Source organism: Protopterus annectens, chromosome 2.part0 (genome assembly GCF_019279795.1).
Source record: "Protopterus annectens isolate FY-2018-M chromosome 2.part0, PAN1.0, whole genome shotgun sequence".
Lineage (NCBI taxonomy): Eukaryota > Metazoa > Chordata > Ceratodontiformes > Protopteridae > Protopterus > Protopterus annectens.
This window is the reverse complement of record NC_056728.1, coordinates 1,939,789,105-1,939,807,071: the sequence shown is the minus strand read 5'-3', so window position 1 is coordinate 1,939,807,071 and position 17,967 is coordinate 1,939,789,105. Positions and strand designations below refer to the sequence as shown.

Below are 17,967 nucleotides of genomic sequence, written 5' to 3'. Positions count from 1 at the left end.
AAAGATTTTGAAACAAGAACATTAAAGGTCTTAAATCCTTCAGGGTGGGTTTACCATAATGGCAAAATGTTTCCCGTTATAGACACAAGTTACACGGTTTGAATCTGACCTTGGGTTACTAAGCTTAAAATGGCCCTTCAGGGTAGTTCATCTACTGCTCACCTCTAAAAACCTACCGAGTTACACTAGTATGCCTCTCCCTTATAGTCCATAGCCTACAGGTTGCTGCAAGGTGACCTTGGCCTCATTTTCAAGCCATCAAAGACCCAGTTCTATTTGACCTCCTATTTCGTCACAAAACTAGTGGCTGAGCAAACACCTACACTAAGGACTTAAATCTACACTAACAAATAAACATGACTCACTGGAAACAGAGGTTCCCAACTTAACGCATTCCTAGCCTTTGGAGTAAGCTACCACTAGAAGTCAAACAAAGTACTACTTTGGCTATTTTTAAGACTAGTTGTGATGGTTGGACAGGTAGGCACGAATTTATACCAGGATTATCATGTACTACCCTGATCAGTTTTGCAGGTAAGCACTGTGTAATGCTTGAAAAGGGTGGCAAGAAATTTGAAGTTTGTCTTCTTAAACGTGTATATTTTATGGTCCCTATGATTACTTGCCGAGTATGTTACTACTGTTGTTTGCAGGCAATTAGTCTGTCATTTTTTTCGCTCACATTAAGTTTGACAAAATAACTTAGCTTTTTACTGCTTGGGGAGAGTATGTCTGAGTGTGTGTGTGTGTGTGTGTGTGTGTGTGTGTGTGTGTGTGTGTGTGTGTGTGTGTGTGTGTGTGTGTGTGTGTGTATGTGTAGGGGTGCAATTTACATTACCTGCATTTCCAGCACTGAAGTTTGTGACTCTGTTCCAGTGATGTCAGCCTAACTTGATTAAGTCATTTGCTTCTTTACATGTTAAAGAAAGCTAATAACTTACCGGGGGAGTTTTTTTTTTTCTTTTTTTTTATAGGTTCATAGGTTCATAGGTTGGTACTAGGCTATCAGCCCTAGGGCCTATACAAGCCTAGCCATAACAATTCCCTGGCTATTTCTTCCCACATTATTTACTTTCCTGGACCCCTGTCTAGCAGGGCGACTGACGTGATCCCTGGGGTGAATTTCCTTTCTCCCATCCAATCGTCAATGTTCCTCTTGAAGAGGTCCAAAGAGACACTCTGCTTTACATGTATGGGCAATCTATTCCAGAGTCTGGGAAGTCTCTGGGTCAGGAACCTATCCCTCCAGCATGTTTTGTTTATTGTGATGACAAGGTTTAGATCCCTGGAGCGTGTAGCTCTGAGGGATTGGGATTTCTTTAAGTGTAGCATGTCCAACAGCTCTGGGTTTGACATGGCCTTGTATGTTAAGCAGAGCTCGCCTCTGAGTAGACGATATGTGACAGAGTATAGCTGGAGTTTTTTAAGGCGGTCAGCGTAGGGCATCTGCTTTAGGCCTGTGATTCTTTTAGTGAGGTATTTCTGAGGCCTTTCCAGTTGTTGCAGATGTCTTGAGAGGTACATACCAAATGGGGCGTTGTATTCTATAATGGGTCTAATGAGGGATGAGTACAGTGGGACAATGACCTCCTTTTTTCTGGATGAAAAGCCCTTTGTGATGAGGTGTGCCACATAGAAGGATTTCCTGACTGTTGTGGCGATGTGGTTATCGAAGGTGAGACCACCTTTTTTGTTTTAATAAATTTAAAAGCTTTGCTCTTTCTATCATCATTGCATGACTCTAAGTGAAATCTAGATTTAGTAAAGGAAGTCAGAAGGGTAAAAATTATTTCCATTAGGCTTGCTAGCTTGTAACACTAAAACATACCTCCCAAGTTTTTTGCTCAATAATTCTGGACAAAGTAAAAAAATAATGGAGGGAAAAAAGATCAGAATCAGGGACAGTTTTAAAAAATATATATTTCAATGTACTTAAAAAAAATTAATAGAACAACAAGTTTTAACTTAATATGCCTAGCACTACTGACCAAATCTAACTGTAGTGATTTATCTGAAAATTAAAAACAGTATGAGGAATATGGCAAAAAAAAAAAAATGTCAGAAGCTTTCTGCAAAATCAAGGATCGTTGAGAGGGATTCACCAAAGGGGTATAGTGCCATGCCATTTTGCTACTGTCAGAACATTCTAGTTGTACGGAACTCAGAGAGATTATTCAAAAATAACAAAACCTAAATTGTAAGGAGGATTGTATGCAACATTATTTACTCGTTTAACATTGTTCTTACCAAGCTTTGAGGATTCAATAGGGTATATTTCATTTAGATCCACATTGGAGTGTGCTGACCAGAATGCAACATATGATGTCCTAAAATCCATGTTCTATAACTACAGAAGGCTATTCAAATAAATTATTGCTACAATGCTACTACAGCTTTGGTGGCGAACTTTGCTAGCCTTACAGACATAATTAGCAATTCAAAGACATGACAGATGCGGTCAGCAAAAGTTCACTAGCTATTAATCTGCATGAGTCTGAATGGAACACTCAGTGTTTCCTCAGAGTAGACACCTGCAGACACATACACACATTCATATTCCAACACACACACACACACACACACACACACACACACACACACACACACACACGCACACACACGCACACACACGCACACACACGCACGCACACATGCATACATGCACACATACACACAGACACACACTGAGACTTGTAGTACTTACCCGTGCAAACAGATTAATTGCTGGTATAAACAGTAATGGGTGTACACCATAAAAAGAAAGTGTACATCGCCACTGTTTCTCTCTGAATAGTGTTTTAAGGCTTGCATTTGGCTCATCCTACCATGTTATTCTGACCATTGTTTATGGTACTCAGACAGAGTACACGACTAATTTCCATCAGTTGTCCCCATTTGCATGCAGCGATATCGAACAAGACAACTGCAGTGCTACTTGCTAAAGCTTTTACACCAACACTTCAGAGCTACCTCATATCACACTCTACAATCCTGTTTCTAACTGGATTGCACAATGCAGCATGTGTTTCTTAACACCTCATCACATGCCTGATACACATCAAAAATTCTTGCTTCTAATACTTAACTTTAAATACAGCAGTAACCTAATATGGCAACTGTTCAGTAGCACATGCTTTGTGTGAACACGAAGACACAATAAATATTTATATAAATGATGGATTCTGATTCAATATCTTCTCTGGATTTTACTGAATTTTCATTGGAGATGCTTGGGATGGGCAATAACTCCCTGCATGGATAAAACTGGTTTGTACTGGCTAGGACTGTAAGGGCCCTTAAGCTGTTAGCCCTGTAATCTCCTATGAACCTATGGAAGAGAGAGGAAGCTTTGACCATATCCACACAAAGCATTAAGAGTAAATGTATCTCACTTCATCCAAAATTACATTTGCTCAGAATGTACTCACTGAATCACCCTATATCCAGTTCAGACACCCTGACCTGTGTGAAGTTAATAGAAGTAAGAGCAGGAGGTTGGTGTATTAACAAGAGCTGCTGCTTTGTTTTCAGTGATAAACAAATGCTTAGTTAAGGACGATATGGTTCAGAACAAATCTTTGACTGTAACTGTTAACTATACGTGCTAGGGTTTTGTCACTGTTATCTTAGAGAAATATACATTTCTAAAATGTTTGCAGGTTAAAAGCATAAACACTTTTATTTTATTTTTTACTTTATTCATGTGTTAACTGGGTAAGACTACTTGACACAACATACACCAAGACACAAAGAGGCACAATCTCCCCTGTGAAATGGTGTGCACCTATGAATGCCCCAGTCTCTGGCATAATAAAAAATAAAAAAAGCCTCCCTTCTTGGATCAATGATTTGCTATGTTCATTGACTCAAAACGTGTCAACTGCTTTAAGAACTAGGAGCTAACAGCAGAAGTGGTCTTTTGGGAAGCATCGAAAAGCCAGGTGGATGTGTGTGTGTATGTGTGTGTGTGTGTGTGTGTGTGTGTGTGTGTGTGTGTGTGTGTGTGTGTGTGTGAGTGTGTGTTTGTGTGTGTGTGGATTTGTGTGTGTGTGTGTGTGTGTGTGTGTGTGTGTGTGTGTGTATTTGTGTGTGTGTGTGTGTGTGTGTGTGTGTGTGTGTGTGTGTGTGTGTGTGTGTGTGTTGTTTTTGTTTTATAATCTTTACAGTAGTCCCTTGCAATCCTGCACAGCAATGAACCTTACAATAGATTAGAATCCAGGAAGACATTTTAAGGCAAATCACAGATTGTTATAGTTAGTCATGCAAAGATAGTGAATCCTTAATCAAAGAATTGTACCGGTTTTACAGTTATTGTTTCTCAGAAGATATTGTTAATCAGATAAAGATGCCAACCCAAGAGTACTTTCTGGTTAAGCAACTTGCTCAAGTCACACGGAAGGGAAATGGAAGTAGTTAGAATCAGTCCCTGCATCCTCAACTACAGGCAGCAGGTTACTAAGAGTTTAGAGTCTTAATCTCCTGCACTAACTGCCAGACTTTTATTAACTGCATTTCTATTAAATCAGTGAGGATTACAGTGAGCCAATAATACCAGTCATTAGGGTTTCATAGTTTGTGTTGTTCAGAAAACACATAGGAATGCAAAACCCGTTGTGCAATTTTAAGTGAATGAGTAATTTGCCTCTTACCTGTCTCAGATTTTGCAGAGTATGTCTGATTGTGCCTTATATTTATGCCCTACCCCCCATTAACTTGTCTGGCAGTTAGCACATAGAGCTAAAACTCTGAGCTGTTAATGAGATGCTTTCTGTGCCCATGACACAGTATTTGATTCTTTCCACCTTCATTTGTCTACTGAATGATTCTCAGTGACTTAGGTAGTCAAACAGTGCCCACTGGTCATCCCCCTGAAAAGGGACAACTTGTCCAACAGCCTTGCCTAGTCAACAAAAAAGTTATTCTTTTTGTGATAAATCACTGAGGATTACAGCAGTCACTCAGTCAATAAGTAATGCCCATCAACAGAGTTTCTTAGCTTTCTGGAAACTTGTTGTGGACTGTAGTCACTAAATAATGACAGACGTGAGTTTTAGACTTTGTATCCTTCAAAATGTCTGCTATTTCCAAGCTTAGTATCCTAGCAACATTCTAAGTACATAAGAGAAATATGTAAAATCTGTTCTTCATTTTATGTCTTTATTTCTGATTCATGAGGAAAGGAGCTGAGAGGGCAGAGGGGATTTGCACTGTATGGCTCTCATCCCAGCAAACTGAGATACATTCCTGTGCCATTATTTTTAAATTGATTCATTTACTTGATCTCAATTAATATCTGAGGTGTACAGTCATACAAGGGGCTGTAACTGCTGTATGTGTATGAGAGCATGTGTGTGCGTGTGTGTGTGTGTGTGCGTGAGCGCGTGAGTGTGTGTGTGTGTGTGTGTGTGTGTGTGTGTGTGTGTGTGTGTGTGTGTGTGTGCGCACGCACGTGTGTGTGTGCTTGTGCGTGTGTGTGTGTGTGTGTGTGTGTGTGTGCGCACGCACGTGTGTGTGTGCTTGTGCGTGTGTGTGTGTGTGTGTGTGTGTGTGTGTGTGTGTGTGTGTGTGTGTGTGTATAAATACATGGGTCATGCACCCCAGAATTGCACATTTGCCTTTTCCATCCCTGCATCCTTCATAGAGGTGTTAATTAGAGCTTCAGTATATGCATAAGTCTCTTGCAGTGTAGCTAGCTGCCTGATGCATTTTTAATAAATGCAAGTTTCACTGTAACAGAAGTTTATTCTTTCTCGTACTACTTCTGTTTTCAGTATGAGAGAATTTTGTTTTGTTTAGCAAAGGGATAATAGTATTTCTGTTACGATATTTGACATAACTTTTACATTAAATCCAAATATCTGACCAGTGTAAATTAGGTACAGCGTGTTGCTCTTTAGTTTGTGTTATGTGATTCTTTTTCTCTCTTTACTGAGTCACAAATATCATTGTGCCTTTCTTCCACTGTTGTTCTGTTGCTAGCTGCTGACTTGACTTGCTACACTGTAGCATACTTACAATTTGTCCAAACCATGATCCTTGAGCTCTACAAATTTAGTTATTCTTTGTGTCGTATAGGTTCATAGGTTCATAGGTTCATACTAGGCTATCTGCCCTTGGGCATTTATAAGCCTAGCCAGAGTATGTTTGGCTTTCGCCACCCATTTTAAATGAATTTTGCTATGCCCTTTTTCGAGGTTAGTATACTGTGCCTCTGTCTAACAGTGACACAGAAGTGATACCCGGGGTAAACCTATGATCTCCCATCCACTCATCAAGATTCCTCTTGAAGAGAGTCAATGAGGGACTCTGCCTAACCTGGACTGGGATTTTATTCCATAGTGAAGGGAGCCTCTGGGTTATGAATCTGTCCCTCCAGCATGTCCTATTTATTTCAGTGCTGAGGTTCAAGTCTCTCGAGTGTGTAGCTCAATGGGATTTGGATTTTTTGAGGTGCAGCATGTCCCTTAATTCCAGGTTGGACATGGCCTTATACGTCAGGCACAGGTCACCTCTGAGCAGGCGGTATGCCACTGAGTAGAGCTGGAGTTTCTTTAACCGGGCAGCATATGGCATCTGTTTGAGCCCTTTGATCCTCTTGGTGAGGTACTTTTGGGGTCTTTCATTGCTGGGTTATATAAAATATGTAATATGTAATTATTATATGGCATTTATTGTTTTTTTTTCCCATAGGGAAATGTAGACACATTTTATTTCATTTTTAAGAATGAAACTGGAAGGGCAATTATATTGTATTAATTTTTTTTTTTTTTGGTCTTCTACATACCCCACCAGCTAGCTACTGTGCTCCAATTTTGCCCCAGCAAGGAAGGAAATCTGGAGTTGCCACTGATAAGTGAAACTTTTCAAGCTTGACCCAGATGCAACATCTGGTTAAGTGGCTTGCTCCAAGTCACACAGTAAGCAAACTGAGATAGAAGGAATCAAACCCTGTACCCTGGACATCAGCAAGCAGCTTACTAACAGCCAGTAATAAGCAACACATCATTATAACCATCATAATGATTTACCGATTATAAATGACTTTGATTCATTTGTTTTACTCAAACAATGCTTCTTACATCTTACATCAAACAGCTTTCACAGAATATTGACTGGATTTCTTAAAAATATTTCTTGCTAGACAGGAATGAATTTTTATTATGAATTTGGATCAAAATTCTTTGCCTGTCCTTAAATTTATTTTCATTTGCTTTGCACAGCATTAAAGATGTGACCTTATTATTGATGAGCCAGTAATTATCAGTAAAGCAATGCATCTGCTGACAAAAAAATATTTATTTTTATTTCTGTAAAGCTAGTGAGGTGTGATGCTCTTCACTTCATATTGTTGCTTCTTCTACCAGGTGTCTTTCTCTTTTTGATAATATTTTCAGACGTCGGAAATCTGATCACAAGTTCACCCTACCTATTTCCTTCTCAACTTTCAGATTTCACATACTATCATTTCTGTAGCCAACCATGTTTGCTTAAAATGCTTTTATGTGAATTGGATGTTTTGTATTATGGGATTGGTAAACATGGATAAGGACTGCAGTGTAGGTAATCTAGGATTAGACTCGTGCCATCTCATTCGTGGCATATTCTTCAAGAGACTGAATTTTATTTTCTGTTATTTTTTTCTGTCTGTCTCATTTTACTTTTGGTTATATCAACACACTGCATTTTTAGCACACCTGTCTTTTACTTACTCATGTCAACATGGGTCTATTGGATCTTATCATGCAAAAAAACAAACACAAATAATTAAACACTGACAAGTAATTATCCAGGACATAATAACATACAAATGTAGTGTACTGAATTTAAAGAGTATGCATTTATTTATTGTCTTTAGTAGTCTACTTAAAAATGCAATCAAATGTGATGCAAAGATACCAATATGCTAACAAAAATTAGCAATATGAGTCCCTTTGCAGCAGCCCTGACCTTTTTTATAGCCTGCTGCAACTCAGATGTTACACCAATCTCCTGTGGAACCCAAATCAAGAAGTATTTTTGATGCTAATGCAGATAAGAATTTATATTTAGAAGATAACATAATTCCTATAGTATAAAAAGGGGAAAAGGAAAGACATTTCTAGTAAACACATTTAAATGGAGACATACTGGTGTGTGCATGTGTGTGTGTGTGTGTGTGTGTGTGTGTGTGTGTGTGTGTGTGTGTGTGTGTTTTGGTCTAAATTGTTACACTAGCATTAGTATTTAATTTTAACAGATTTAAGACTGAAAACTCTTTTCACTTATAGTGCACATTTTCTTTCATTTCAGAGTCATGCTGGGGCACTATTTCTGATAAGTGCACACTGTCTGAATAAGAATGTAGGCATTGTAAACAAAAAAAAAAGACAGGTTAGAAAAGAGGAAAAGAAAAGAAATAATAAAAGAACCCAAAGCAATCTTAAAAGACCCTGTGCTTTCACAGTTGTGTTCATCCACCTTATTGCTGAGTAACTATTAAAACATATCCATGCCAGCAGGTGCTTTCTTTTACAGATGGCTCCAAGGGGAGACTTCACTTTGATGGTTAGCTGCCTTTTATCACTAGAATGGCAGTCAGCCTGAGGTACTTACGTTTACACTGGACTGGTTTGTCTTTGTTGCTCCACATACCATCTTCCTGACACGCAGCTGTTGCCATTTGACTTGATTCTAGCCTGAAGCCTTCACTGCATTCATAGTTCACTGTACTTCCCAAAGTGTATTCATTAGTCAAGGCTGATCCGTTTCCAGGAGCTTCTGGAATGCCACAGGATATAGCTGAGAAAAGAAGAAATTCTAAAATAAGGCTGATCGTGTGGACCACTGATACACAATCATGAGTTTAATTTAACACAGCTGTAGCTTGTTCGAAGCATGTAGTTATTAAACAAAAGGTTAGTTTATTATTATCTAGCTTCTCTTTCACTGTTAATTTTCTTCACCACTGGAGGTAAAGTAAATTTGATTCAAAGTATACAGAACGACTTAATGAATCAAAACCACAAAAAGTTTCCACTTTTAGTTGATGCAGTAGTTAGAATTAAATATTGCAACGGTTAAAGAGCATGGATTAAATGGAAAGATCTCATGCTGTCAGTGAGGTCTAAAGAAGCAAATTAACTTTATTCCACTAAATGCCTTTATTAAAAATGCACACACAATTTTACAGCACATTTACTTGCTTTTGATGAACTCATTATATAAATAACCATTCAAGTTAATGTAAGTCAAATGCAGTGGAACAGTAGGATACTAAGTTATTGTTTAGTAGTCATGTTCTGTATCTTAATGTTCCATCGTTTACTTACATTGGCTCAGAGAAAACAACTTTGCTGCATCCTAACTCTTATGAATTTAAGGTAATGCCCTACTCTACAGCAACAATTACCAAGTACATTTCCAAGGGAAACAATACAAATGCAGCTGTCATGCAAGAACAGTTAGTGCACTGCAGATTTTAGGACATTAACTTAAATCTAAAGCATTTATTTTCACATTCATAAAGTGAGACCCTGACTGAATATGTCAATGTGCATTGCTCCTGAAAATGAAAACTTGCTCCATAAGAGCATACTTTATTATAAAATAACTCACAATATCAGGACGATGTTTATTCATCAAATGGTTGCTAAGAAATTCAACTGAAAATATGAAGAACACACCCATTCACAATTTATATATATATATATATATATATATATATATATGAGTATATGATATTTAGTCAAATTTACACTATATCAGTAGCACTGAGTAACACATCAAAACATTCTCAAATCAAATAAGATCAACACTCATTGCACTGACAAAACATTAAATGCTTCATTGTTAAAAGCAGCAAAATGCACAGCACATGTAAAAAATATCAAGACGATGCACATATGTTCCTCGACAAACATTTTGCAATATCCCACTACTTTTAACCTACAAAGTGAAGGGAAAGCAAATGTAGGAACTTCAAAGATTCATAAGACTCACATTTGGCAATCAAGTACTTAAAGCCCTTTTCTTCTTAAAGTGGAACATACACACAGGACTTTGTCTCCCCAGGTGTCAAACTCAGTCACATCTCCTACATACAAGACTGCTCCTTGAGTAAGCAATCCATCATACAACTTAAAGGAGGGCCACACCCACAGACTCAAAAAAACATATTTATTTCATAATGGTTTGGCATTTCCTACATTTTAACACCACTCTGGGACTATTTACAGGTTTTTAAATATTTTTATACATAATTTCTGAGTCTGACCACATAGAGTCTGGCATCTTGAAATAATTCTGATTGTTTAGTCTGCCTCAAGGTATCCCACAATGTAGTATTTGTCTGTAAAAATTGCATCACGCAGGCCTCTTTTTTCCTGAAGCTCTTCTCACTGCTTTGGTTTTATATGTATACACTGCTGTCTTTTGGTCAGTTAGTTTAAGTAACATTTCATGCCATTCAATGACTTCTTAAAGTGGAAACTGTGCAAATGATGTAGAATAGAATTTCAAAATGCATCTACTGCTGCTTCTTTTCAGAATGTCTAAATTGCAGTCTTTTGTAAAGCCTGAATTGTACTCCTTTGACTCATCTCCCATCCCCCTTAACACCTAACATCTTTAGCTATCAAAGTTCTAAGGGTAATTTGAGCTGTTACCTGCTGTGATTGACAGCTCACAGCAGGAGACTTGAGTTGTGTACTGTTTCCTTGTTCTAACCTTTACTTTCTGTATGGGTAGGGGAAGGACCAGGGAGCTGTGACATTACAGCATGGGTGGGTTTTTAGGATGGTCGTGGTGATGTTAGTTTGGGGAGGAATTGACCAGAAAACTACCTGTATTCAGTGGTCTTGATGACATCAATGAAATGGAGACTGCAGCAAGATTTTCCAGGGCAAGATAAACGTTTTTGAAAGTGAAACCACCACAGTACAGTAAGGTACTGTTCTAGTGGAGAGAAACAATCAATTTAAAATATTTTAAATGCAGTATTTTGTTTATTCATAGCAGGACAATAAATAGGGAGAGAAAGGACAGAGAAGTTGAGCATTTAATAATAGAATCCCATTGCTATCCTTTAAATGTAAAGTGCAGTGCCCTAAGAAGCACTTACAGCTGCCATTTATTCTGAATTCTTAGCAAACCAGCAGCAGTAACATCAAAGACAGACCATAAGCAAAGAGGAAATGTTGGAGGTAAGTGAGGGACAGCAGTTAATGGAACTAGGAGGCTTTCATTGTTCCCCAGTACATAGTAATATTCAAAATAATTAAGTAACAGCATATAAAGGGAAATTCATTTCAAGAGTTTTATACACACTGAGAACATCTTCATATGGGAGAAAGGCTATGCAAAGAAGTGTATCTTTCCAAGATAAAATGCAGAATCAGTGAAGTAAAAGGATGGTAATCCCAAAGAATTTACTTTACGCAAAACACTCTGTGTCAGATGAAAGTAATAGCCAGTGATATTTGTATCATTAAAATTACACTGCAAGCTCTTCAGAGAAGCAGACTCAGCTTCAGTAATAAAATACTGCAAACAAGCACAGTATTCTAAATGAAAAAAACATTTTGAAATTAGTAGTCCACAAATAAATTGTAACACCTGTACGTTTTGAAGAGGATAAAGTGGAAATGGTTACATTTCTCATCTAAAGATATTCAGCCATGAATAGAGCATAGATGGTGTAGAACATCTCCATGAAGCAATTATGTCTAGTCCATATCCCACATGGAACACAAGGAGAAATACCTAACATTGTCCAGAGTGCCAAGACCTAACATCAAACAGGTAATTTCTCATCATACACATACCTGAAGATAAAACTACTGGCAAGTAAAGTCCATAATCAGATATCTATATCCCCAATAGTTGTAGGAAACATGCTGCCAGTGAGACAAACCCTCTTACAAACAAATTACACTGTATGACACAGAGCTCTCAGCTGCATAAACAGATCAGCTTCCTCACTCACGCCACTGAACACATCACTGACAGCAATGCAAGGAATGTTTCTCCTTTGAGCTGTTGTTTGTATTTCAGTAACTGCCCTGTACCTTTCTGATGCCATATAATCTGGCAAATGCTGATGACAGGTACTCTGCTGTACTATGTCCCCCAAACTACAACAAACAGTTACTGCTCTTAGGTTCATAGGTTCATACTAGGCTATCTGCCCTAGGGCATTTATAAGCCTAGCCAGAGTGGGTTTGGCTTTCGCCACCCATTTTAAATGAATTTTGCTATGCCCTTTTTCGAGGTTAGTATACTGTGCCTCTGTCTAACAGTGACACAGAAGTGATACCTGTGGTAAACCTACGATCTCCCATCCACTCATCAAGATTCCTCTTGAAGAGAGTCAATGAGGGACTCTGCCTAACCTGGACTGGGATTTTATTCCAGAGTGAAGGGAGCCTCTGGGTTATGAATCTGTCCCTCCAGCATATCCTATTTATTTCAGTGCTGAGGTTCAAGTCTCTCGAGCGCGTAGCTCAATGGGATTTGGATTTTCTGAGGTGCAGCATGTCCATTAATTCCGGGTTGGACATGGCTTTATACGTCAGGCACAGATCGCCTCTGAGCAGGTGGTATGCCACTGAGTAGAGCTGGAGTTTCTTTAACCGGGCAGCATATGGCATCTGTTTGAGCCCTTTGATCTTCTTGGTGAGGTACTTTTAGGGTCTTTCCAGTTGCTGCAGGTGTCTGGTAAGGTACATCCCAAAAGGGGCATTGTACTCAATTATGGGCCTGATGAGGGATGAGTAAAGAGGCACAATGACCTCCCCTGACCTAGATGTGAATCCCTTCATGATTAGGTGGGCTATATAAAATGTTTTTCTAACCACTTTGGCCACGTGGTTGTCAAATGAGAGATTACTATCAACTTGGGTCCCCAGGTCCCTAATTACTTCTTCTGTACTTAATGGATTACCACCTATGTGGTAATTTGTGGGCACTTTGTTTTTGCCAAAGGGGATGACTATACACTTTTTGGCGTTTAGCTTGAGGCCATGGCTCTGGCACCAGTTGTCTGTTTCTATGAGGCCCTTTTGGAGGATGCTTATGTCGGCTGGAGTGCCGATTATGGTGCCCAGTTTGCAGTCATCTGCAAACTTGGTCAGCCACAGTCCTTCCATGTTGGCCTGTACCTCCGAGAAATATATACCGAACAAGAGAGGTCCCGGGACTGAGCCTTGTGGGACGCCACTTGTAACTGGTTTGGAGTCTGACATGGCTCCAGCAATTCTAACCATGTGGGTTCTGTCCTTGAGCCAGTTTGCAACCCATCTAGTGACATAGGGGTTTATATTTATGCTGGTGAGCTTATCTATAATGCCCGAATGGGGTATTGGATCGAAGGCTTTTGCGAGGTCCAGGTAGGCTGTGTGGACCACCTTCCCCTCGTCAATGGCCTTATTAACTGTTTCAAAGAAATCAACCAGGTTTAAGAGGCAGGATCTGCCCTTAACAAAGCCAAACTGGGTAGGATCCAGTGTCTTTAGGTCCCCAATATCTTTATTTATGAGGTCCATGATGATCCTTTCCATAGCTTTGCAGACCAAGCTAGTCAGGCTTATGGGGCGATAGTTTCCAGGATCCGTTGAAGCACCACCTTTGTGGAGAGGGACCACTGTTGCTGTACACCACTCTTTGAGTACATATCCTGTAGTAAGGCTGAGATTGAACAGTAGTTTTATGTTTGGGTTTAGCTTTTCTTGGAGTTCATGTAGGACGTAGCCCGGGACACCGTCTGGTCCCATTGATGCTGTGTTTTTTGCTTTGGAGAGGGCAGCTCTTACCTGAGCATCTGAGATGTCAGGGGGCAGCACTCTGCTGGGATAGATATTTGCCCTTTTGGTGGGGGGGGGGGTTGCGCTGAACCTGTCAGCTAGGATGTTGGCAATGTCTGTGGGTTCGATGTATTTTTTGTCATTTTGGACTAATTCTGAGCATATCTGGGAATTCCCACCCAGGTTCCTAACATAACTAAAGAAAGCCTTGTGTCCTGTGCAATTTTTCTCTCAAAGCTTGCCTTAGACGATTTTATGAGTGCCCGTAGTTTTTTTGCTAATACTGATCAGAGATGCCTTCCCTTTTTGGGATTTTGCTCTATCATGTAGTAGCTTCCTCCTTCGATTGTATAGTTTGTTTATGGCTGGGGTCCGCCAGACAGGATGTCTGCCTTTGGAGGATTGGGACTTGGTTTTATTTGGGATTGCATGATCCATGCATTCCTGAAGGTGTTCATAGAATGCATTTATAAAGGATTCTGCAGTCTGGGCCGTATTTTCCACAGGCCCGGGGGCTTTGAAGGATTCCACCTCGGTTTTGAGGAGTGTGAAATTTGCATTAGAGAAGTTTTTCACTGTGGTTTTCAGGGCAGGGGGTGGAGTCGGGATGTAAATATCCAGTGAGATTAGTTTATGGTCTGATCTTACCAATGAGGGATACACTTTTGGTCTGGAGCATAGAGTCCCCATGTTGGTGATGATCAGGTCCAGTATGTTTTCCACTCTTGTGGGAGTGGTAACAAGTTGTTCCATAGCATTTGAGTTTATAAATTTTAGGAACCTTTTGGCTAGGGTGTTGGAGCTAGAGTAATGCTCCCAGTCTATGTTTGGGTAGTTGAAGTCGCCCAATATAATGGTGTTTGGAGAGACCTTCATATTTTCCAGTGTTCTCAGGAAGGCCGAGTGAGGTTCCTGGGTTTGCGAGGGTGGTCTGTAGCAGGCTATAAACTGGAAGGCAGTTTTACCCACTGTTAGTTGCACATGGATAGTCTCTGATGCTTCGTGCTGTGCCACCAACCTGGAGGTGTGGGTATCTTTGATGAATATTGATACTCCCCCTCCTTTTGTGGTTTGGTCCAAGTTTTGGGGCCGAAAAGCATGGTATGAGGTATAACCTGGTAGTGCAGGGGTGCTCTCGGGAGCCTTGAACCAGGTTTCTGTTACTGCACAGATATCAATGTTCTCCATGACCCTTCCATGACCCTTCTTGTAAGGCATCCATTGGCAACAGCAGTAGTGTCTCCCTTGCTGCTTGGATTCCAAATAATATAGATATCCACCCATAGAGAGCAAATCCTTGCAAGGGCTGGACTTGACACATGGGTAATGAGCCTAACAATCCTGTGCCAGGTGCAGAGTACAAACCTCCCTCTTCCATACTGTTCATCTCACCACCAACTATTTCCCTTGCAAACAAATAGCATCATTGCCTCTAACCAGTGTGAATCATGATTTAAGACATCCCAGATATAAGTGGGCAGCAAGAGTGACAATATAATCACTATCTAATGTAATGTCTACTACTAACCAAAAACAACACTAACTTAGGAAAATAAAAGTTACTGCTTGAACACCTAGAATACATATCAGTCTGCAGATCAAATCACCATTTATTTGCCTCTACACAGAGATCTTCTAAAGAGATTCATCCCTGGTTTGGCACCTATGTCTCTAATGGACAGAGGTAACCTGTAAATGGTTAATCTTCCAGGACCATGCTGACACTTATCAGAACTTGTCAGAGATTTGGGATGAATGATTAGGCTTAAAAAGGCACTTCTGGTCGTTAGTCTGGTAAACACCTATGAACCTCTGAACCTATGAGATTAACAGCTGGAAATTTTCTTTTCTCCTAACATAAAGAATTCATTTGCAGCAGCAAACAAGCAAGACCCAAAGACTCATGCTAACAGGTTAATGTTCATTCCACCTCTGTGGTTTAGATCCTAGACCAATTGACACCACCTGCTACTGACCTTCTGATTTGGGTAGTTACTGTTTTTTCTATTAGTTTTGCTAACCCCTGGGCCCCCAGATAATGAGATTGTCCACCATCAGGAGCATCCTAACTCTGGGTAACTATAGAGAATACAATTAAATTATATCTAGCTCTAGATCTAGATTTATTTCTATATATCCATATCTATCTACATGTATCTGTATCTATCCCTCTCTCTATGTGTGTATATATATATATATATATATGAGTCTACTTTGAAAGATCGAACGTGCATTTCACTGACGCAGACTTTACCGACCCCAAATCACCGACAAATAAGTTGACCGACTACTCATTAACTCGACGTGCACTTCACTGACACTGTGTAAATTAGTGCACCTTAACAACAGTAATCCCTTATACAAACTAATATCATAGTGGCTTGAAAAAACATAACAGAAAGTCTTCTTCTTCCAATATATATTTTCCGAAGGTCAACTCAAACATAGTAGATTTAGAAATAAAACGAACACCCGCATATTCATCGTAACGTAAATTGCCTCTCTTACATAAATGGTTCCACTTAGTTCGCAGTGACGGCTTTGAAATGTAAAATAATATCCTGCACTACTGTACTATAACTGTGACAAAACAATTATATATTCGTAATTAAATGGTTCCAAACATACAAGATGTTCTTCCAGATCGTTTATTTATGCTTGCTCTTAAGGAATTGCTATAAAGTTCATCATATACATTCCGGCAATAATATAGAAATCAAACTTTCAACAGTCTTGCTGTACTATTTACAAATTCAATGGCACTGTATTCTTTTCTATTGTTTAATACAGTAAGAAATCATTCATGCCTCTTGATTAGCTTCCGTTTTTTAGGGGACGGAGGACAACCAGTTGCCATACGTACCCGTAGTTCATCTACCCTGTCTTGCTCTCTACACAAGCAATGCATAAGTGAATTCAAATCAATTTCTCGAGATCCTATGACACATTTTAAACGCCTATGCCATGCTTCAACTGAATTCTGTGTCTGTGGCAATTGTAGCTCGTTAAGCTCAGAAACGTTCCAAAACTGAATGGGAAATAAAGGAGGAAATCTAATTCCGCTAGACATTCTAGTTGTAAATTTACACAGTCTTCCATGAATATACCAATCAGAAAAATATTTTAACAACTCTTGTCCTTCAACTGGAAAATTTACTTTTAGTTCTTCAAACGTTTTCACTACTTCAAATTCATGTACAAATGCTAATGCTACTAGAGACTTTACAGACAATTGAAATGACAAATTTGTGTTATACATTGATGCTAATCCCAGACTCTGCACCTTACGCCAGATGTTTTGCCCAAAATGGAACATACAACCTTTGCTCTTAGCTCCTGTAACATTGAGTCTAATACTCTTCAGTGCTGCAACTTCAAAGTCACACAAGATAAACTGCACATTAACTTCCAGACCATTTGTACTTAGTAAATAAAATATACAATGCCAAAGAAAATTGTAACACTTAAGAGATTTTTTACTCATGAAGGCATAAACCAAGGGTACAGCTTTATTGTAAGAACCGCATTTCACTAGTCCATGAATGCTGTACAGCTGTCGACAGGTCACTCCTTTACTAAAATAAGTCCCATCCATTAGCCAAATAAAAGCAGTACTCATATCATGTAAATTAGTCACTGTACTAAACGTATATACTACACTATCAGTTGTTTTATCACACATACATTTAGAAATAAAACTTCCTGACTTTAAAGGGTAGTCAGTGCAACTAATAGTCATTAGAGTTATGTCATGGCAGCGTTCGGGTATATTTTGTTTTCTTCATACTCTACCAATGGTTTGTAACAAAGCCTTTCTAGTTGGTATACCTTGTACAGCTTCAAGTGATGTTGATGACATTGCCACATCAACTACTGAACATGGGTTATCCCTACTGTACTTAGCTCTAACTTTGATATTACTACACAGAGTATAACGTTCTATTTCAGCGGGATCTGCAGAATGGTGGTGTGGGACAGATTTTAAAAGTTGCTCACCTTCCGTTACTAAAACAGTAACAGCTCTTCCTTTACATTTTAAGGATGTCTTCTCCTTACATCCCCAATAACATCTATTTCTTCGATTTCTTTCTAAATGGTACAAGTAGCCTTCAACTAGTAACATTTTTTTATTTCTTTGTGATAATATCGCTTGGTAAATATTTCCTAGAATCCCTGGTCCAATTTCCGA

At 39.2% G+C, this 17,967-nt stretch overlaps 1 protein-coding gene across 1 annotated transcript in view; it reads right to left on the bottom strand.

The window, feature by feature from the left end:
* The window catches only part of LOC122792903 (CUB and sushi domain-containing protein 1-like), a 4,548,980-nt gene that overhangs the window by 1,811,474 nt on the left and 2,719,539 nt on the right, over positions 1 to 17,967 (bottom strand). The window contains exon 39 of the mRNA XM_044060461.1: positions 8,593 to 8,778. Within this exon, the coding sequence (XP_043916396.1) occupies positions 8,593 to 8,778 (186 nt within the window). The remainder of the gene's footprint in view (positions 1 to 8,592; positions 8,779 to 17,967) is intronic.